The 23762-nt window shown below is 39.4% G+C and overlaps 1 protein-coding gene across 1 annotated transcript; it reads left to right on the top strand.

Moving 5' to 3' along the window:
* Positions 1–1310: 1310 nt before the first annotated feature.
* On the top strand, positions 1311–23583 carry LOC128742552 (protein borderless). The gene is given in 9 exon segments (XM_053838949.1): positions 1311–2038; positions 21271–21493; positions 21559–21843; positions 21904–22052; positions 22107–22367; positions 22424–22447; positions 22450–22867; positions 22930–23157; positions 23221–23583. Coding segments are annotated over 9 exon segments (2046 nt in total). The 5' UTR covers positions 1311–1819; the 3' UTR covers positions 23460–23583.
* The last annotated feature ends 179 nt before the right edge of the window (positions 23584–23762 follow it).

Below are 23762 nucleotides of genomic sequence, written 5' to 3'. Positions count from 1 at the left end.
TTCAAATGCAATGTTGAGATTGCCACCTCGTCGCACTACTTACTGCATGACGGCGGTCCGAAACCTACGACATTTTTGGTTGCATGCAGCGAAACTGTGAAAGTTGGAAATCTTACATTGAATAATGTGAGGATCACCTTGAGCCTTGCAAGAACTACTGCAACACTCAGAAATTGCATTACATTGAGTTGGTCAAAAATGTATAACGAAATTTGGCAAAATGAAAATGTTTATATTGAAAAAATAGAAAAAAAAAATCATCGAAATTTTAATTAAGATCATTTTTGTTACAAATTTACTTGTCGAATGCAAATGTGTTCATCGAACTCAAAAGAGCTAGTAAAAAGTAATACTACACCAAAAAGTTACTATTCAGAGATCACGTATAAAACTCTAAAAATTTTAACTGAAAGTACAGGAATTTATATACCTACTTTTTGATAAAAGAATAGAGCTTTAACAAGAATCTATCACTTTTTATTGCGTGCTTAATGAATTCAAAATTAGGCTCACAATTTTTCAAAACTGAGTTAATAGTTATATACATGACATTGCAAGATTGCGAGATGACAAATTTATTCTCCTGTGGTGAGATACAGCAGCTTTTATTCAAAAATTATGGTCAGAGTACTGGAAAACGAAAATGGAAATGGAAAATTATAGAAGTTTGCGATCTGCAATTGGATAAACAAAAGTATTTTGACGGTGTGCCGGCTTTCAACTAGCTTTTGTCATGACAAAGTGCATGGTATCGTGGCATACTAATAGAATAAATAAACGGAAGCAAAGAGTAAAGCATCCTACAGTTTTTCTTATCAAGAGCCTTGTCTGCCACGTGCTGACAGGATATGTATAATTGACAACGGTCATCTGAGTCTGAAAGCCGGTTTTAACGAGATTTCATCTATGTAGGATGAAAGTTTTCGATAAGACCATAATGCCAATAATGATAAAAACTGACTCCTGCTCCCTATGGAACGTCGGATGCTTTCTTCGAGTTTCCTCTCCAAATTCTTTTCTCCTGTAATAACAGCAACAGCGCGGACACACTTAAAACAACCGGCTGGAGCTCAGCCACTTGATTATTCTATCAGTGTAGATCACGCACGCCGTACGGTTTAATTTAGACCGTATCCAGTCCGGCCAGCAGCCAAGTGTGCACGGTCGGTATTTGTCACACCAGTACATACAGACAGACGGAGCAGAACAGCGGGCAGCTGAACCGCGACTCGGATTATTGCTTGCAATCAGTAGCAGATAAGTCGCGATAGTTGACGCGTTCTCACAAGTATTCGATCGTGCAAGGACTCCGGTAGAGAACTTGCGTTTATTCGACGAACGAACCCGTCTTAAGATATCTGTTGGACATCTGTTTGACTTTTAGTTTTTTTTTATTCAATGTGAAGTGATTTTTTGAGCCAAATTTAATGCGCATATCTGACGTGAAAAGCTAGTTTCATGCCGCACATTGAATCACACTGCGAAGAATGCAGAGAGCTGGAACGCTGATGCGTTGTGTGTCAGAACAAGTGAATAAACGCAGTGAGATCGTTAGGAAACTACGCAGAAATAGTCTGTTGACTTCAATCAAAATCGTTCGCACTAAGAAGTAAACCGATATAACGAAGTAGTTTTGTACACCGTTTAGATGTAGAACGAGTGTAATTTACAAAACTCAATCCCGAGGAATTGCTTAATCCAACAAGTGTTCAATAGTTGCGCGTAAATCTTATTCGAAACCTATCACCAGATTGAAGTGTGTTCAGACCGAGTGACCATATTAATGTTTAATTAGAGATCAGAAAAGGTTTTGGTAACAATGCATCTAATCATCAGCTGCAGCATAGGATTTCGGAAAATTCTTCCACCTTTACTATTAATCATCGCCCTGTTTGGATTACCTGCAACCTTTGGTTATCTGGAGGAGCGGCCGCCCGTCTATCTGGAGGCCAAAGTGGGTTCCTACGTTATCCTGAACTGCCCGGTAGATTTTCCGAAGAACGATCCTATCCCGTACGTGTTACACTGGAACAAAGATGTGAGTTTATTACGTCGTTCTCTTTCCGGTGTAGCGGAAAACCGTGTTTGGCTTGCGTCACGTGTTAGGTCGCGTTAATCGATGTAAACATAAACATATCGAAACGAGCTGGAATTTGTGGGATATTGCCTGTCGTTGGCGAGGGTCGTGCGGAACAAAGCGATTCTAGCGGCTTGCAGATAGCTATCCGCGGATCCGAGTTTGTTGGTGCTCCTCGTAATTGCTCGCTAGTGCACGGGATTGTGTTGCATAAAGCTAATAGCAGCATGTATCTATATGGCGTGTTTTTGCTGCAGTACACTATCGTTATAATAACCGGTAGCCAGAGTTTAAGGTCAAATCTATTATGGGATTTACGTGCGATTGTTTTATCCACGATGTCCTCTGGCGTGTGTGTGCACCTTCCAGATGTGACAAAGGGCAGGAGAGCTGCAGCCACACGGGAAGATGGTTTAGCTGATTTAGCTGTATCCGTTCGAGATGGGATTAAAATTTTCTAAAGTTATTGGAGCGTCTTAGTAGAATACGAAACCTGGAAATTAAATAAAAAGAAAACTTATCCAATTTAATTCTACTATGCATATTTAATTTTTTTAAATTTTCAACAACGCCTTTTTTAATGCTAGAAATTTACTAGAATCAAACGGAGGTGTTGTTGGTGTGGTTTCAAAATTTATAAAGTTTCACTGGTAATCGTTCAAATTACCTAACGCAAGTTTGCAAGCACTTCCAACATTTCAATTCATGATCTGAAAGATAATGATGTAGGACTCCAACGAGACCACTATTTTAGTTTCAAGTCAACTTTTTTTTAACTTTGTCAATAGTTTTTATATCATATCTTCAACCCAATGACATTAGATATTTACCAATAATTGGCGGAACTAGCACTCATTTTCGGGAGGTTAAAATTAATTAAATATTATGGCACAGGATCCTACAACAGTGATGAAAATAAAAGTTACTCTCAAGTTTTTATTACCTATAGTTTTCTAACTATAATTTTCCAACATTTAAGCGATTTTTCTAGGGGATGCTGAATCTGTTTAGGCTGGGCTACTGGCCTACAAATACAAATTCGAGTTGCCTGAATTCCACACACTGTGAAATAAAATAAAATAAACTGAAGGATTGAAGAGAAAGTATTTGATCATGCTCGTCGATGGCCTGAGTAGGGTTGGCACGCGTAGTGCTATTATATTTTGCGTTTTAAACTATACGAAGAAAATTCGGATCGGAACATTCGGTATGGACAAAGGTTACGAAATAAGAACATGGGATGGATGCTTGGTGCCTGGAACTGCAGATAGCTGAATTTTGTGGGTGGCGACAGACTGCTAGAACAGCTCGAACATCGAAAGTTCGGCATCCCGGCACTGTAGGAGATCTGTCGCGAAGGCGAAAAGGATCAGTGGCAGCAAGGCCCCATTTTACTACAGCAATGGAACGACCAACGAGTTGGTCCAACAAGCATTGTAGTGATAGGTAAAATGCAGGATCGCGTGTTGAACTGACAGACGAAAAACGAGAAAATGTGTATGTTGAGGATAAAAGGCCGTTTTTTCAACGAGAGTAGACCCGACAGTGAGAGCATTCTATGCGCAGTTGAAAGCAACATACGATAGAAGGAAGTCCTGCATACTCGGACACTTTAGGTTTAGAAGATAAAACTCAATAAATACCGGCTTCATTACACCTATTTTCCCTTTGATGTGAAGAAAAACAATATTAAAATAAGAAACAAAGCAACTAAATTTGTGCCGCAAGGTTAAATTTCAAAATAGATGCAACTTTGTGTACAAGTTAGCGCACATCGAAAGCTCGATAAAAAAGATCCTATAACACTTTAAAACTCTTGCACAAATCTTGTTAGTCCAGTCTTTGCAGGTTTACTGTATAAAAGTTGAATAAAGTTCTATTCACATAAAATGTTTGTTGAGAGTGTTATTAATGCGGAGCGCTTACGAAAATGGACGCGGCAACTCCATTTACAAGGCACGTTGATTGGTTGATATGAAATTGATATTTTTCTGCAATTTTTTCTACCTTTTGCATTGCTTATCTACCCAACAAACCATTTAGTCGTATAACAGCTTATCAAGCGCTTGTAACCCAGTAATTAGCTATACAACGGTTGAATAAGATGCTAATTAACAAAAATGTTTGTTAGGTAGTTTTATTTTACATAGGAATCAAAGATTTAGTAATTCTAGACTAAGTAAGTTTATTTCGGTGATTACTTTGCTGTCCGGTAATAGAGGACAACTTGGTGTCCGGCCATAGAGGACACGATACAGTTTCAAAAAATTATTTTTTTCATACTTTTTTTATATTATATTAATACTGCATCTTTTATCTATGAAAACACTAGCTGACCCGACAAACTTCGTATTGCCACAAATTAAACTGTGTTGTACATAAATCGTGAATCTCAGATGGCCTTTGTCACAATCTCGAGTTTTGCAAGTTTCTGGGGAGTTCATAGGTGTTTTAATATACAAATTATCCTCACAGTAAAGTAGAAAACAACTCCCCCCATTGCTGAGCCTGATAAATTAAAGCGGATAGCATTTAAATATTCGCCATCATTACAAACCATTTCGCCGAATACCATTTTACGGAACACCAATTCTCGGTTGACCTTAACGCGGAATATAGAGTTTCGCAGAATACCATTTCGCGAAAAACATTACGCGGGATGTACCATTTCACGGAAAATCTTTTCGTAGAACCAGGGATGGTTCGATCACTTTGACTCAATTTGGATTCATTTGACAGTACCGTCTCAGCAGAGCCAGATATTACAATGTTATGTATGGGACATTTGTAGAACTAGTTCTAATCTACAACTTTTCTTAACAAAGTTTTGCTGTATCATTTGTAATTACGGTGCTACAACGCTAGTAACTCATCAGTGACTAAATGAACGTTCATTTAGTCACTAATAAGATACTAGCATTGTAGCGCCGTAACTACAAAAGATACAGCAAAACTTAATTCAGCCAAATTATAGATAATAACCTGTTCTACAAATGTCTCATACATATTTTTGTCATATTTGACCTCGTTAAGACGGTACTGTCAAATGAATCAAAATTGAGTCAAAGTGATCGAACCATCCCTGCGTAGAACGTACCATTTCGCAGGGGTGACCCAACTGACGGAAAGTAATAGAGGTCAGTAGATCTAGAAAAATAAATAAACCTAGATAGAGGTGATTTCTACGGGGGGCTTCCCCCACCCCCGCAGTGGCCGGCGAATCTGACGGCAGGTTGCGCTGAATCATCTAATGTTACTATTGATAGTTTTTGGTGGTCTTGTTATTGACTAGAGTCTAAAATTTCTCGAGTTCGATTAGTTTCAAGTTACGCAAAAATTTTTGTTTTATTTGTATGAGAGTCCTTATCCTCCTACCACAGTGGTGAGGGGTCTCAAACCATCATTAAAAAAATTCCTGCTTCCAAAAACCTCCACATGTCAAATTTGGTTTCATTTGCTTAATTACTTCTTGAGTTATGAGCAAATTTGAATTTCATTTGTATGGGAGCCCCCCCTCCTAAAAAGGGAGAGGGGTCCTAATTCATCATAGAAAAAAAATTCGTGCCTCCAAAAACTCCCACATGCCAAATATGGTTCCATTTGAATAATTAGTTCTCGAGTTATGAGGAAATTTGTATTTCATTTGTATAGGAGCCCCCCCCCCTCCTGAAACGGGGAGAGGCTTCAATTCACCATAGAAAATATCCTTGTCTCCAAAAACACCCACATGTCATATTTTGTTCCATTTACTTGATTAGTTCTCGAGTTATGAGGAAATTTGCTTTTATTTGTATGGGAGCCCCCCCTCCTAAAATGGTAAGGGATCCTAGTTCATAGAAAAAATCATGCCTCCAAAAATACTCACATGCCAAATATGATTCTCGAGTTATGAAGAAATTTGTGTTTCATTTGTATAGGAGCCCCTTTTCTTAAAGTAGGCAGAGGTTTCAATTCACCATAGAAAAAATTCTTGTCTCCAAAAACAACCACATGTCAAATTTGGTTCCATTTGCTTGATTAGTTCTCGAGTTATGAGGAAATTTGTATTTCATTTGTATAGGAGCCCCCCCTCCTAAAGTGGGGAGGGATCTCAATTCACCATAGAAAAAATTATTGTCTCCATAAACACCCACATGTAAAATTTTGTTCCATTTGCTTGATTAGTTCTCGAGTTATGCAGAAGTTTGTGTTTCATTTGTATGGGAGCCCCCTCTCTTAGTGGGGGGAGAGGTCTCTAACCATCATAAGAACCTTCCCTGGCCCCAAAAATCCCAATATGTAAATATTCCACGCCGATCGGTTCAGTAGTTTTCGATTCTATAAGGAACATACGGACAGACAGATGACAGACAGAAATCCATTTTTATAGGTATAGATATGCTACTACACATTTATAAAATTTACTCGATTTTCTTTGTTTTAATGGTTCAACCGTTTGACAGTTCACATTTGTTTAGCTTTTGAAACCAAGACGTCATCATTAGGACACAATGAAATCTTGAAATTTACTATTGCTCCATGCTGTCGGAATATTTTTATCAACTCTTGTTTTTGATAAATTCAAGTCTCCGGCCATAGAGAACTTCCCCCTAGCTGTTTGCTGCGGGATATCAATATCATCATCGGGGATATGAACGCCCAGCTCGGCAGGGAAGCGATGTATAAACCGGTCATCCAGCCCCAGAGCCTGCACACCGACAAACGTATGAGCTGCTAGCATTGTAGCACCGTATCTACAAAAGATACAGCAAAACTTTATTCACCAAAATTGTAGATAATAACTAATTCTACAAATGTCCCATATATAACCTTAACAAATTTTGCTTGGCTCAGAGTGTACTGTCAAATGAATGTAAATTGAGTCAAAGTGATCGTGTCATCCCTGGCTACACCCACCTACTGGATGAAGCTCTACTCTCCTCTGTGGTGCTAAGTGCTTCGACCTCAAAGAGAGAATTACCGACGAGCGCGGAATGTATTGACCATGATTATAAAGAGGAAAATACGCCAGAAGAAGAACAGAGATCGTAAAAAGCTAGAACAACTATTCCCGGTTAATGAAACGCGCAAGTTTTATACGAAGGTGAACCAATCTCGTAAAAGATACACACCGAAGGTTGATATGGGTAGGGACGAGGAGGAGAACGTGATAACAAACGAGTGCGAGGTGGTCGACAGGTGGAAGCAGTTCATCGATGGGCATCTCATTGGCGATATAACAGAAGGAGACGGAATGGAGGTTAACCTAGGAGAGTCTACAAACGATAACAGCATGCTGGCTCCCGAACTCGACGAGATCCGGTAAAAAATCGATCTGTTAAAGAATAATCAAGCCATCGGAAAGGACCGGCACTCGGCAGAACTTCACAAATGGATAGAAGTTGTAGTTTGTCCCATTTTTAAAACGGGCGATCGGTTTGATTGCTGTAATTACTGCAGCATTACGCTGATCAACGCCTCCTATAAAATTTTGTTACGTCGTCTATCCCCAAATGGCAGGAGATTTCATAGGGCAGTATCAGGCTGGCTTAGTGGCTGCTCTTGCTACTACGGATCAAATTTTCACTCTCCTATAAACCCTCCAGAAATGTTAGGAGTACAACGTGCCGACGCATCACATTTTCGTGGATTTCGGGGCAGCATACGATACAGTCGAGCGCGAACAGTGTGATCCGGCGAGCGGACATCGCAACGATCCAAAACTGAATATATGGTAGGAAGAGGCTCCAGAGAAAACATCGTTTGCCTCTCATGGACACTGACCTCTGAACCGTCTGAACCGAGAAAGTGTGGGTTAGAGTCCCACTTGCCAATTTACCCAATATATTTTTGGCCTCATATCGAAACTTCCCAGTTTCATCCAGTCTACCATTCTTCTCACCAAACGCTCCTTCCCTTTATTAAAATTTATTGATGTTAAAACCTCACCAGATCAAACGATTACCTTTGATAACGTTTTGTGTAAAACCTGGTAATCCTTCCGAAATAGCGCACTTCACGAAATGAAGAATAAACACATCCGTTCACGACAACAATTTCCGGTCAAATGGCCATACTCTTTCACCTACTACCCCTTATATAGAGGGATTTGTTTCAGGACATTTACAAATCCAATGGATATAGACCACTCTGTTACGGAATGTTTTGGGGGTTGCAGAAGCATTTCATATGAAATCAGAGTGGTCTGTATAAATTGGTATGAAAAAATCATTTCTTTTGACAAAAGTTAATTTTTTATGTATTATCATGCTGAATCACTTTATACCCTGCATATTAAAATACTGAATTTGGGGAAAATTACTCAACGGCTCAACTAGGAGAATGAACCAAAAAAGGTTTACTAGCTTGTCCGTTTCATGAATAATATTTTTGCATGTATCAAATGATCAAAAAATACCTCTACACATTTAGGGCTGCAGCATCACCGGAAAGCACGTTTCCAATGCTCGTCTAACATTGGTGAAACATTTGTCTAGCACACCACTAATAGAGTGATTCACAGGGCCACAAATTACTGGTTTCACTGTTTTCCCTTGTTGATTTTCATATCCATCTCGATATTATTTAATAAACCCACTTTCAATACACAACGGGTACACTGGCGTAGAAGAGCAAATGCAGTCACCACCACCCACTCTTGACAATGACGGTAACAGTAGAGCTGTTTGTAAGTCGACAGCAGCAGCATACCATAGCAGTACACAAGAGTTTCGCTATATCATACCTACAATAGTAGCGGGAGGGAGGGAAGCTGGTGCGGCCAGACCAGACCAGAACTGCGTTGTACATGTAGGCATCATGTACTGTTACAGAGCATGCCTGCGAAAGCTGCCGGGAAATGTGTCACGATGACAGTTTCAATTAATTTCTGTACTTTGTATGGGGATCATTCGGGAAGGTTATTATTACGCCCATGACTGCTATGTCTATCCATGCTGGTGCTGGCTGGCTGGCATTGCATAGCAAAAATGGCCCTGTTCACACAGCAGCACATTCGAAGCCTGCCGGAGTAATGATGATGCTTGTGCTTTTGTAGTGTCGGTTGGGCTGTGAAATGATACACGAAACGACAGGTTTGATTGAGCCGATCACAAAACGTAAATCGCAACTTAACGGTGTGTGTTTCGGGTGAATTTAAGTTTGGGTTACCGCTCCGAAGTTTGATACTTACAAATTACCATAAAGATAGTTTTTTGAACAATGCGAAAAAAATTTCGCTACAAGTGAAGCTTCAGAAAAGCTTTAGAGGGTTGGAACACGATGCTTTTAATTAGCAGTTTGGTTTGTTAGAAATCTAGTATTATTTATATATAAAGCTTTACTCTCCTAGTCATCTCATCTCACCTCACTTCTCTCACTGTTAACTAACGTCACTACACCTAACAGCCCTAATGCGATTTTGAGACTCACTTGACCGACTAGAGATACTTAGGTGACTTTCAGAATCGCAAATATGCAGCGCTCCTACTTAAAAAGTAAAGTGAGGTGACTGGGGCCTCGTCCTATCGTGTAAAATGGACCTAATCAGAACGAGATGTCATTCAAATTTCCAAACACATTCCGATCCAGTGATTCTAACAAGAATAATACTGATTCCATTATAATTTTATATATCGACAAAAGACATTTATACATTTATATTTGCCCAACTATTAGGCAATGGACCAAAGTTCAGAATACAAAAAAGATTTTGTATTAAAAAATTTCTTATTCGAAACTCATTTTGTTATAAATTTATTATTTAGTTGTGATCAAGATTTCAAGACTACAAACACATTATTCCCTTGTTATACCATAAATATATACATTGATATTATAATTCTCATCACCTTGATATACATTACATTGATACTGTTTGACGTTCGATACAAACACCGCTATTCTGTATTTCGAACGAATTGGGATTTCGAACGAAAGTTCTTTCGAACGAAATTTCCGCCAGCAAAATCAAATGGACAAAACATCACGTTCGAAACAAGTCGAACGAAATAAATATTCGTTTAACCGAAAGTGAGAATAAACACGTTTATATACGTCGCAAAGTAAATTACGGTTTCTCGGGTATTTTATTCGACTTCACCACCGAAATTCCTAATCTTGATCACCGATACAACATCCCTGTAGTGAATTATGGATTCTTTGGTCCAAAGTCAATAAAAAAGCATCCATTTGGTAACAGATTCAAGCAATTTTGGCTACTTGCTACCGATAATTTGTATTATTCTCTATGACAAATAATGCGCTTTTAAATTCCTATTATCAATTTTTTGGTTGAAAAACTTCTCAAAATCTCAGTTTGTACACTTTAAGGGTATGTTTTAGCTAAATCCAACCAATTTACGGGTACATGCAGATACTATCTGTGTTTGTATTTTTGAAATAAGTACAGATTCTGCTATTAAAAATGTTACATATCACTTTCAAAACAACACGAGCAAATTGAAAATATATATACACTCAACCCCCGCTAATATGAAAAACAGCTCGTTCAGATTAGGCGAGTTCATTTTTAATCTGAATATTTGGTAACTCTATTCATTTTCACACACGCGCAAGACGCGCACCCTATGAACTTGTTGTTTTGATTTGACGAAAACAAACGTTTTGAAAACATTTCAAACATGCGCGAATTCTAAAGGTTCAGTTTGTAGAAGACGAAATTGGCTCGGCAGCTTTGACTAAAATGGTCAATTTTGAGTGCTGGAGAGAGGTAAGTTGCATATGAGCTATATTGTCAAAGCTCCTGAGCAAGAGGAAACGCATTAAGATTTTTTGCTTTTTTTTAATATACCGGTCAACTTTAACGTCAATTTTGTGTGACGCTTGATCGGTTTTTAATGTGAACGCATTCATACCACCGGGGTACAGATTAAAAATGTTCAGATTAAAGAAGGTCATACCAACGGGGGTACACGGTACAGAGTAAGGAGGGGTAAAAGTGCGATGCGGGTAAAAGTGCGATCAATTATTTATCGGTGCAGATTCCGAGTAAATTGACTACATTGGCATGGATGGGTGACATGGACTACTTTGGCAGCTTGAATCTAACGTAAACGTTGGTTGCTTACGAAGCATAGTTGCTGAGTTATGTGCAAATGTTGTTTTAGGGCGATTTTGATGTAATTTTCCGTTGTACGGTAAATACGATATTAACAGGAGGATAATACTTGTTTAAAATTTGTGGCAGCGTTTTACATCACTCACATATCTGTTTTGAAAATACGGTGAAAAGAATTTACAAAATATATTTCGCTTTTCCGTAATTTAACCTAACGCTGTCAAGCGCCTAGCGGGGTAAAAGTGCAATACATGGACGTGGCAAAAGTGCGATTCATGGACGAGGCAAAAATGTAGCTAATTATATACAGCTTTAGGCACTATATTACAGATACTAGAAATGGAAGATCTGCAGAAAACTGTGTGCTCTACAGATGTTGGCCGAAGGAAAACAATGTTTTTCCGCTGATGAAACAAAAAACAAACGTTTGGAAAAGTTTCGATCTAACGGAGGCTGCAATACACCAGCGCAAAATAGGAAAGGTGCAAATTGGGAGTATTCCTTACCGAAACATAACGTAGATTGAAGATAATATGGTTTTCTTAGCTACTGTTGTGCTGTTCGAGCCAAAGATGCTGATACCATTTTGCTAATTTCATGGAATCGAGCTTCGCACTTCTGACCCGCGGCCCCACTAGCGGGGTAAAAGTGCGAATCGGCACTGGATCAGAAGAAACAAGAATTTATTTCACAAAACACTATTACTGCAGATGATTTATAGTTGAATGTGAAGCCATTGAGTTACCGCATCACTATAAAATATATTACGTTGCTGTCCTTCTCACAAAATATCATAAAATATATATCTCACGAAAATTGATGACAACTTCAAACATCGCACTTATGCTCCGCCCTACTCTATAAATTTTAATTACTATCAATATCTTCACATGATTGTTACAATTCAGATACATATGGCCATTACAGAGGTTGTTATGAGTCAGAAACTGACCAACCATTGGTAGAAGTTTCTAGAATTCGGTACTTGAAAATTATGTGATCGATTCAAAAAAAACCCTGCCCTGAGTTTGTTTGCTTCAGACTAATTTTGGTCCCGGTCCGGACTAATTTTGAACTATATAATTAAATGTTACACAATTACCCGTTTAGTCCAGGTTAAAATCTTTATTTTTCAGGACGTCATTCAAGATGCAAACCAAATCATAAATGCAAACACGGTGAGGTGTTATAATTTGAATTGGCTTTTTGTGGGTTTCATAAATAGGATAATCGGCTTATAGAGTTTTCTGGCATCTCAGTCATGCACAGTCGTTTGTTTCGGGCATACAAAAAGAATGTGAACAAAGTTGTTTGCCTCATAATTCAGACTCAAAATTTATAGACTAGTTGCAGCAGCTGGGGAGTTGGCTATATAAACAAACCGAAAAATAATGTTCAAGTTTATTGCTTCACTGCGCAAAATTCAACCGGATGATATAAGAGTTGGTTTGCTTTTAAGCTTGAAGAGGAAATAAATTATTACGTTGGTATCAAAACTATGGAATATTTCTGTGTTGCCGGTTTGCTGACCTCATTTTCAATCATTTTCATTCGGTATAAAAGCAATCAATGAGCAAATCGAATTTAATCACTTGACTAGCTTCTGATTGTTAAACGAAATCCAAGGTACGGAACAAGGGGAAAATAAAGTAGTTTAAACATTTTTAATAACAACTCGCAATGTAATGATTCACTTTCTAAAATTACCTTGCATTTTTTGGTGAAATAATGAATGTTCAATGAGAAAGCTATGAGAAGTTTCATTTTTATTTTAACGCTATATCGAAAACCGTCCTTTAAGAATCGTAATCGAATTCGACCCTCGGGTCCTCCAGCTTGGATAAAGAGGAACTTTATATAAGCTCAATAAGCTTTCCTTTCCTTCCTTACCTAATTTTACACTCTCTCTCTCCTTTACGCCTACGCCTTGTCTCCCTTGAGATACTATAAGCACCTTTATTTCATTATTTTGCTCTGCTATTTCCTTCGTCGATTGTAAAAAACTACCGTTAAAAAAATGTATTCAATGCCCGACCTCATTGCAAAGGATAAGACAAGAACACAAGTTTGCTCTACAGATTCTTATTGTCCACCTAAATGTTGCACATCACTGAGCCGATCCTCTCTACTACAGTTCCAGGGAGCCAATACCACTTATTGTTGGCGTAAACTTTAGCGTATACGTAATCCGTAGGATTGAATGGCCGCGCTTTGAAAGTTTCCAAGGGGTTCAGGAATTGACGGTGGTAGTAGAAGTCCTATTGATGTTCTTAGCGGTCGATCACTTCTGAACTTTTGTAACTGCCCGTTTAAAGGTGACCACAAATCGTTCGACCTAACTATTCGATTGCGGATGAACACGAGTCGTTGTTTTATATGATGAATGTCGTTTTCGCAACAGAACTCACTGAGCTCCGCAGGTTGATTGTAGCCTTTTAAGTTATCTAACGAGTGAGGAAAATTTTCGGTCACTTGGTGTGCGTATCAATGATGAGAAGATAGCATGCCAAGGAACTATTATGGGACACCACGTCTCCGGTTATTCCTTTGGAGAAGATCGCTGTAGTCGCACAGCAAATATCATTGCGGTGGAGACCGTGCTGCAGTCACACAATCCTTGATGAAGCTCACGATCTCGTCGTTCAATCCTGGTAAGTATACGAAGTTACTTTCGGTGACCTTCATTCGTAGGAGACCCTTGTGTTGCTCGTTGAGACACCACCTACGGAAAGTTGTTGGTATCACCAGCCTGTCACTGAACATCACGTTGTCTTGAATTACTGACAGGGCTTCCTAGCGATTGAAGATCCAAAACATCTCAGATTTCCTGAATTTGGGCTACACGTTACGAACCGGTGAACTTTTCGAAACAACGAATCAGAAGGCGTCGCTTTTGCAATCGTACTGAAACTGAGGGGCAGTTGATAAGTACCATTTATGGCTTTTGGCCCTAACTTTTCCCCCAGGTTGGTCACGAAGAAATGACGTCTGCATCTGGTTTGGTATACTGATCGGTGAGCCGATCGAACCGACCGAATTTAACGGTCGAGAAGTACTCATTCGAAAAGCCCTAGGATAGAGTGATAATGCCCACCATTCATTGGTGGCGATTCGTAGTGTAGTACGGAATACCTTTCTTGGGCCCGAAAATCCTCAGCAGCTGCGCGTGGTCGGTTCGAAGGCGAAATTGAGAGTAGCACTGCTCTACCGATGCGAGTGTCCAAGAAGCATGTTGAATCAGTTTCACAGCCGCAACAATAATCTATTGCTATGGGTCATAATGCGCTAGAAGTAGCTCGGATGACAGAATCTCTTTAAATTTAGTTAGAATGTTACATCACCGCAATATTATGATTTGAGATTACTTGATTCTTTTCGGTAAAATGATAACAATGTTTGTTTTATGCGTGACACGTTTCAGCCTACTGCATTCTTTCAGCCAACTTCGGACATAAAACAGGCACGTCTAGTTACTTTAAGCGTTAGAGAATAGACAGTGAACGCTCTTTAAATTTGTCAAACATCTATTGACATTCGCGTGTTCATATAGATTCTCGCACTTTAAATGTATCTGCTCTCCCAACACTTGCTCGATGGTACATCAGCTGGCATAAGCTGGCTAACCACACTCGATCAAACACGATGGTTACCAGTGCGCGCAAAAATTGACAGCCCTGCATGAAGGCGAATATAAAACGCATTCAGCGCATACAATTTTACCCCTGGTAGTATTCTTTTATCTGTCAGCCCGTGGACATAACTACTGAGCTGCTGACAGTGTTCGTCCTTCTCAGTTTATTATTATGCAATTTATCAGTTGACAGTGTTGTTTTCATTTAATCTATACTAAAACTAGCAACCAGGCAAGATCGCCGCTGGTTGATGACGGCCTGTTGCTGTTAAAGCTGTTGCAAAATTTACGTCATGATGGCATCGGTGCAAGATTGTTGCTTTTGCACTCCGCGGGAAGTCAACGATTGTTGTTGTGTCCGATGGTGTCTATTCTTCTGTTGAACCAAGTTATGTTCCATTGTGCGGCGGCGCGGCGGTTAGATTATCTTTAAAATCGCGTTAATCGCACGAATAACTTTCGAAATCTCGCGAAATTAACAAGATCACTCGCGAAACTGTTGCCACTTTTAAACGCGTGGACGAGGTGATAAATTCCAAGTAAAAGCTCATGTAATTCACGGTACAACAAATAAAATATTTAACTTTATTATCTGATAAACCATGTTCTCACTCAAACTGTACGAAACAGAATGATAAACTTCTGCCGCTGTCACAGTGATGTCAACCGAGTGACAAACGGAACTGTCGATGGAGAACTCTGGTTGCGAATCTAGTTAGTGTAACAAGTTATACCAAAAGCGAGCTACTGACGATTCCAGATGGCATTGAGGGCGGGAATTAAGAGGAATGGGAACACATCTTGGTCAGAGGCTTTTGAGAATATCCTGAAACAGACGCGTTTTGGACCAAACAACTTCATAGAAATGCAATAGAATTGCCGTTGGAAGTTGGTCAATATGTTGCATTGAATGTTTTTACATAATCAAACACAAAAAAAGGCTCTTCTGTTGAATAAAAAATTCGGAACAAACGAAATGACCACAACGCATTTTGAAATGTATTATTTTTCTACCATGAGAGTCCGCCCCCACTACCACAGGGGTGAGGGGTCTCAACCCATCATAAAATAAATTCATGCCTCTAAAATCCTTCACATGCCAAATTAACCCTCTAACGGGTAAGGCCGTCTGTAGACGGCCTTCACTTTTGGAGCTCCAGAGCCGCATTCGAAATTTGTTTTGGATTGACAACATGCAAAATGTGTTCAGAACAGATTTCTTGACATTTTGATATTAATATCACAACATTCTGACTATGCATTCAAAAGTTATCATTTTTCAAAAACAAAAATTCCGAAAAATTTCGAAAATAATTAATGCGCGAATATTTCCTTTTTTACTTTTGATGAAATAGCACATCTAGAACAAAATGATTGATCTTAAGATTTTTCTATGAGTAAATTTCATGCTTTATATCAATTTTGTAATGTATTTGAATTGAAAAAAATATCTGGGTAGAGCGTTAGACATGAAAAACGAAAAAGAGAAATTGGACTTTTTCTAACCTGGCGCTCGTCCAGATAATTATTTTTGCATGAAAATCAGAACTTAAGGTTCTTTTGAGTGTACTTTCATGATAAAACAGTCATTAGCTTGATCGCATCGTTTTTACGATGTTGCCCGTTAGAGGATTAAGTTCCATTTACTTGATTAGTTTTCGAGTTATGCAGAAATTTCTGTTTCATTTGTATGGGAGCCCCCCTCTTAGAGAAGGGAGAGGTCTTTTTTTTTTTTTTTTTTTCCATGTGTGGACTCATTACTGCGACCAGTATAGTTGATCTATTGTAATATCGCCCGGGTGTTTGCTGTATGACCTGCACTGCATTTCTTTTTGCTATAATCGCTATTGAATGAGCGATATGCTTATTTTTTAAATTGTATGCGTGCTTGCGTGTATTGGGGTTTACCCTTCCTTCAATGCTTGATCTACTTTACCCACTTATTCCTCGCTGCCAGCACTATCCCATATTATAGCCGTCCCTGGCGAGGACTCATTCGTACCTCTGACCCAGTACACTTAACTATAGGAGGGACATTTGCACTGTCAAGAGGCTTCAGAGGGTTAAATATAGAATTCAGCACGAAGGAAGGGTAAATGGAGGGGCCTGAGAATAAACCCATGCTAAAGTCACTTGACATCGAATGGCTTGATTCTACTAAGATTCGAACCCACGACCACTCGCTTGTCAAAGCAGACTCGGTAACCTTGCGGCTACGGAGCCCCCCAGGGAGAGGTCTTAGTACACCATAGGAAAAATTGTTGGCTCCAAAAACCCCCACAAGCCAAATTTGGTTCTATTTGATTGATTCGTTCTCGAGTTATGAGAAATTTTGTATTTCATTTGTATAGGAGCCCCCTCCTAAAGTAAGGAGGGGTCCTAATTCACCATAAAAAAAATTCTTGACTTCAAAAACCTTCACATGCCAAATTTGTTTCCATTTGATTGATTAGTTCTGGAGTTATGAGACAATTTGTACTCCATTTGTATGGGAGCCCCCCTCCTAAAAGGGGGAGGGGTCCTAATTCATCATAGAAAAAAACTTGCCTGCAAAAACCCCCACATGCCAAATTGGGTTCCATTTGATTGATTAGTTCTCAAGTTATGAGGAAATTTGTATTTCATTTGTATGGAAGCTCCCCCTCTTAAAAGAGGGAGGTATCATAATTCCCTTCCTAAAGAAGTTAAGGGTCTCAATTCACTATGGAAAAAAAATCCTGCCTCCAAAAACACCCACATGCCAAATTTGATTCCATTTGCTCGATTAGTTCCCTAGTTATGCAAAAATTTGTGTTTCATTTCTATGGCAGCCCCCCTATTAGTGGGGAGGGGTCTCGAACCATCATAAGAATTTTCCCCGGCCCCAAAAACTCCAACATGTAAATTTTCACGTCGATCGGTTCAGTAGTTTTCGATTCTATAAGGAACATGCGGGCAGACAGACAGAAATCCATTTTTATATATATAGATTTTTTTTGAAACGATGGTTCTACAATTGATGAAGGGACGGTAGAGGAAAGAATTGAAAATTTTTTAGTAAAAGAGGGGGAAGAGCGGAAAGGTGAGGAGGGGGAGGAGGATATTAGTAGCTACGCTTAATAAGTAGTCGTTTTGACTCCTACCTTTTATCCAATGCTGGAAGGACTACTTGTTAAGCTGGAAACGACTACTTGTTAAGCGTAGCTACCAATATCCCCCCCTCCTCACCTTTCCGCTCTTCCCCCTCCTTCACCAAAAAATTTTCAATTCTTTCCCTTACCGTCCCTTCATCAATTGTAGAACCATCGTTTCAAAAAAAAATAATATATATGTATGACCGCATTCCAAGGTCAAGACTAAACACATGAGATTAGATATAGATTCGTATGGGAGCCCCCCCCCCTCTTAGTGCGGGGAAGGACCTCTAACGATCATAAGAACCTTCCCTGGCCTCAAAATACCCTACATGCAAATTTTCACGCCGATCGGTTCAGTAGTTTTCGATTCTATAAGGAACATATGGACAAACAGACAGACAGACAGAAATCCATTTTTACCACTTCAAGAGGGGGGGGGGGGTGTCTCCTATACAAATGAAATACAAATTTCCTCTTAACTCAAGAGCTAATCTATCAAATGGAACCAAATTTGGCATGAGAAGGTTCTTGGAGGCAAGAATTTTTTTTATGATGAATTAGGGCCCCTTCTCTTTTTAGGAGGGAGGGGGGGTTCCATACAAATGAAATACAAACTTTCCCATAACTAGAGTACTAATCAAGCAAATGGAACCAAATTGGACATGTGGGGGATTTTTTAGGCAGGAATTTTTATGATATTTTTTATGATGATGGACCCCTGTGGTAGGGGAATAAGGACTCTCATACAAAAAACAGAAATTTTTGCTTAACTCAAAAACTAATCGAACTCGAGAAATTTTAGACTCTTCCATAAAACATAACAGACAATTACAAGACCACCAAAAACTATCTGCAGCCCCCGCAGAAATCACCTCTGTCTAGGGTTATTTGTTTTCCTAGGTCTTCTGACCTCTATTACTTTCCGTCAGTTGGGTCCGAACAAGCGACAACGAGTAAGGAGAGGATCGAAATGGTACTTTTCGCGAAAAGGTTTTCCGTAAAATGGTACATTCCGGTTTTACGTGAAATGGTGCTATCGGCTTTATTTTATCTGGCCAAGTAACGGGGGGTTGTTTTTTAATTTACTGTGAGGAAAAATTGAAAATTTTTAAATTAAACTACCCTAGGTTTCATAGTGACGTTACTGCTAAAATGAGTTATCTAAGGTTGAGCTCCTCAGAAACTTGCTAATCTCGAGATTGTGACAGATTCACGATTTATGTACAACGCATTTTAATTTGTGGCAATACGAAGTTTGTCGGGTCAGTTAGTAAATATATAAAATCTAAACACCATATAATTGACCTCTGTAGTACAGGCTAAGACTTCGTCTTAACATCGTATCATAGTGTCATATCCAAAGTTATAATATTCTGAAGTCCGTTAAACTCGTGCATGAACCTGCATGTCGCTTCATACTGCGTTTAGTTTCTGCTTCGTAGAGGAGGTTCGAATGTTCTGCGCCGACGAAGTACTGCGGGACTCCTATTTAAACTCGATTTGTCGCTTAACACTTAACACTAACAACACTAAGCCAATAAATATAACTAGTAAAGCATGCGGATCGGTAAGTTCGCGACCAAATCGACGCACTAGTGCAAACATTTGCAAACATTCTTTAACCAAATTATAAGGCAGTTGAACGGGAGCTTTTCATCGAATATTACTCCTAAGTCCCGTATCACAGTCACTCGCGGGATATCTGTTTTTTCGTAGCTATAATCAAATACAATTGGCGCTGATCTTCTTGTAAACGTCAAGACAGAACATATCCTCTGATTTACTGCCAACCAAAGGCCGCACAGAATCTGCCAAAGTTAACTAGATCTTGTTGCAGGTTAAAGCATTTCTTGGTGGTCTTTAAGAATAGTTCGACATCATCGGCGTATACCAGAATATTTGCTTCTACGATAAAAATGGAAAGATTGTTCATCACTAGTATGGAAAGTAATGGACCTAGATGACTTCCTAATGGGACACCTGAGTTTACGATGAACGGCTGTGAAACTTCGCCGTTAATTTTCACATACTGTGTCCTGCATGTTAAATATGAGTTTAACCAATTTAGCAGTGAGTCTCTAATGCCGAAATCATAAGCTACATCCAGTACACTACCTATTCTTACTGCATCAAAAGTTTTACTCATGTCGGTGTAAATACACTCTGCTCGAGCCAAAGATGCTGAAATACACTCTACTTGATATCCTCTTGATATGTAATCTGTCACGGTTGTATGGAATTCACACAGGTTCTTTACAACTGATTTACCCTTCAGAAATCCATGCTGGATCGATGATATTTGCCCATATACTATGTCATGTAGATTTTCGTACACGATTGCCTCAAACAATCTGGGAATAGCCGACTGTTGTTGTTATTAGATACTTATGCAATAATCATACTATTGAACTTTACTTTTTAAATTTCCTTTATTCGAGCAGCAAGGCTTCACATACAATTTTTGAGTAAATGACTCAGATTGTTGAGCAAAAAACGGTCTGAAATAACTTTGTCCATAAATTCATTACTGTTCGTTTGACCAAAGTGACCTTAATACGATAATTATTATGATATCTCTCGTGTCTTCTTCACTGTTAAACCGCCTACTCCAGTTCATTCGATCGAAAATTATCAGCACACAAAAGGCTACTCAACGGGCCAAACAGTTGCTTTGCTAGGGTGAACGGTGCATGTTAGTCTTATGTTTATGTAGCATATTTATTTGATAATCAAAAGCATAATGTATATACCAATGAATGCTCTTCTTCAAATATTAACAAGCACCGTAGCTCATCGACTTGCCTCTCAATCTATAAACAGAGGTTGCTTTTCGGTCTCTACCTTCGGTACCTTTCGGGCAAAATCATTATTCATTACGTCGTCGCAATGTTGTGAATCGCCGTGAATAGCGCAGAAATTCATTTCAGCCTGCTGATGCGCATTTATTAAATTAATACTTTCTGAATCTCAATTATCAAACGTCATTCAGTTTTACCAGATTGGCGTGACATTTTCGGTGAATCTCGGTAGATGGGAGAGTTTTCCTATAACGTCAGCGTCATTCGCAATTTTCTGGTCCATCGCTTTTCTGTAAGCAGGAAATGCTTTTATGGTGGTATGTTCAGTTCAGTGCTGATTAAAGTTTTGAAGGAACAAATTTCCCGTACCACAAATGTGTTTTTGCTTTTTTTTACCTGGAGATACAAATTAAACAAAATTTATACTGCGGCGTTTCCGAAGCCCATAGCACACATTAAATGTATTTTAAATTTTTGCATTTTAAAACAGTTATTGTTTTTTATTCTCCATGTTTCAAAAGATGCCACTCGAAATTGCAACTTTTTGCTCCTCTGTACTGATGTATGTTTTGCCATAAATATACTTTCAGAACCGCCCGGTATTTACGTTGTACGATGGAAAATTAAACCCCTATGAAACATTCATCGGGCGCGTGACGCTACTCAACAACGACATGGTGTACGGTAAAGCGTCTCTTAATTTAACATCAATCCGCGAAAGCGATAATGGTTGGTACGAATGCAAAGTTATTTTTCCAAACCGGGTGCCGAACAAGCGAAACAACGGAACGTGGTTCCACATTTCTGTGCTAGGTGAGGTCTTTGTGTATGATTAATCATTGATTTTAATGGCTGTGTGTGGCATTTTTCTCGTACAGGCGGAACGCTGCTGAAGATACCTCCCGTCAATCAGACGGTAATGGAGGGTGATCCTGCATTTTTCCATTGTATGGCCCAGAATCCTGAAACGATGTTTATCGAGTGGTACAAGGATAACGTTTCACTGTTGCAAATGTACGATCTTCTACACCGATCGAATTTTGGCCCAGACGGAAGCCTAACGATTAACCCAACACAAATGAGTGACTTAGGATTCTTCAAGTGCGAAGTGCGCAATACTATGAACGATACCCAAGACGCAACCGCTTTTCTCAATGTGCAATGTAGGAGTGTATCTGTTATTTTATTTGAATTGCTTGAAATATTTTTTTTCCTTTTCACAGATAAAGCTAAAGTTATTTACGCTCCAAAAGAGGTTTACTTACCATTTGGAGAACCTGCCGTACTAGACTGTCACTTCCGTTCGAACCCACCGTTGACTAATCTACGATGGGAGAAGGACGGTTTCTTGTTTGACCCATACAACGTGCAGGTAAGCAACGACAGTCCCTGGAACTTTTTCAGATCGAAGAAAAATGCTTTTCAGGGGGTATTCTATAAACGAAACGGAAGTATTTATTTCGAAAAAGTTGACGACTCACACGCCGGCCGGTATTCGTGCACTCCGTACAACGATCTCGGTACGGATGGACCATCGCCGAGCATCAACGTAATCGTGCAGAGGCCGCCCGTCATCGTAATGAAACCGAAGTTGCTCTACGTGACCAAAATTGGTGGTACGGTCGAGATGCATTGTGATGCGAAGGATCGGGACGGGACGCATACGCCTCCCATTTCTTGGATTAAGGTAAAATGTAGAATATCTGCACTACCTTGAATAGTGTACAGTAGTATCTATTTTAGAAAGACGGAAGTCTATTACCCCATGACCCCATGGTCGTTACCAGCAGAATGGAGGAAACCTCACGATCGAAGATATCGTAGAGTCAGATCGTGGAATCTATGCATGTCAAGCAACGAATGAAGCTGCAACTATATCAGCTGATGCGGAAATAATGATAGAAAACGTCTCACCAAGGGCTCCGTATAACCTGACAGGAAATAGCTCTGACACAGCCATCACACTTCGATGGGCTCCTGGCTACATCCGTCAGTATCTTGAGTACATCATCTGGTATCGGTTAGCAGAGGCTCCGGAGTGGCGAACATTCAAGGTGAGCAATAAACACGTGCTAGAGGCTACGATCACTAATCTGCAACCGGCTAAAGAGTACGAGTTCATGGTGTTGTGCCAGGATAACTATGGCGACGGAATGTTCAGCAAGGCATTTAGATATTTCACAAAGCGTAAGTTGCAATTTGTGTTATTTGAAACTATTTTCCAATTTAAAATTATGAATAATCGACAGCCAAGGAATTTGAGCAACCGGAAACATTCCAGGATACACTTTTGCAGTTTAATCAGATTGGTTCTCCGATCAATTTAACGATCGAAAAGCGAAACAATAATTACGAAGCACGTTGGCAACCTCCGGAACTGGGTCTGGATCAGCTACGCTACTATATTCTCCGCTGGTGGATAGAGCCTCAGCATAAACTGCATGGAAGTGTGTCTACTCCCGATGTCACCTATGTTCGTAAGTGTGCTTCAATACAAAAGTGGTGGTATTTCAGTGTTTCATAAGCTTTGTCGCTTGCAGTTGATGATCTGGACGAAGATGAGTTATACACATTCCAGGTGTTCGCTGTATCCACCACCAACTACACCAGTGGAAGTAACGAAGTTGAAATTTACATGTACCCGTACCGAAGGGTAAAGGTCATCACCGTTAGTGGAGTATTGATCCTGCTTGTCTGCCTGGCAGTGATAAGCTCTCTGCTTTACATGAAGCGCAACCGGATCAAAAAACTACGTGAAGCAGAGAACGTAAAAATATGAGTGCTTGCATTGGGTAACGGTTTGAACCGATCATAAAGATTATGCCAAAGAAATTTTGTTGTTCATAAATTTTAGTGTTAGCGAAGTGTCTGAATAATAAATTAAGCCTTAAGTAGTGTCTCGTTTGTGGTGTAAAATTCGAATCAGTAGAATAAAGTTACTCGAAAGATCAATACGTTATGATTCGGAACACATCTGGTATGATACTCAACGAGTGTTTTTGTGTATGGTTCAAAATGAAGTCATTTAAAATTAAAGACCTATATTTGGTGAGATAATAAAGAATCGATCCAATAGAAGCTG

This window comes from Sabethes cyaneus, chromosome 3 (genome assembly GCF_943734655.1).
Source record: "Sabethes cyaneus chromosome 3, idSabCyanKW18_F2, whole genome shotgun sequence".
Classification (NCBI taxonomy): domain Eukaryota; kingdom Metazoa; phylum Arthropoda; class Insecta; order Diptera; family Culicidae; genus Sabethes; species Sabethes cyaneus.
The sequence above is the reverse complement of the archived record's forward strand: the minus strand, read 5'-3'. Positions and strand labels throughout refer to the sequence as shown.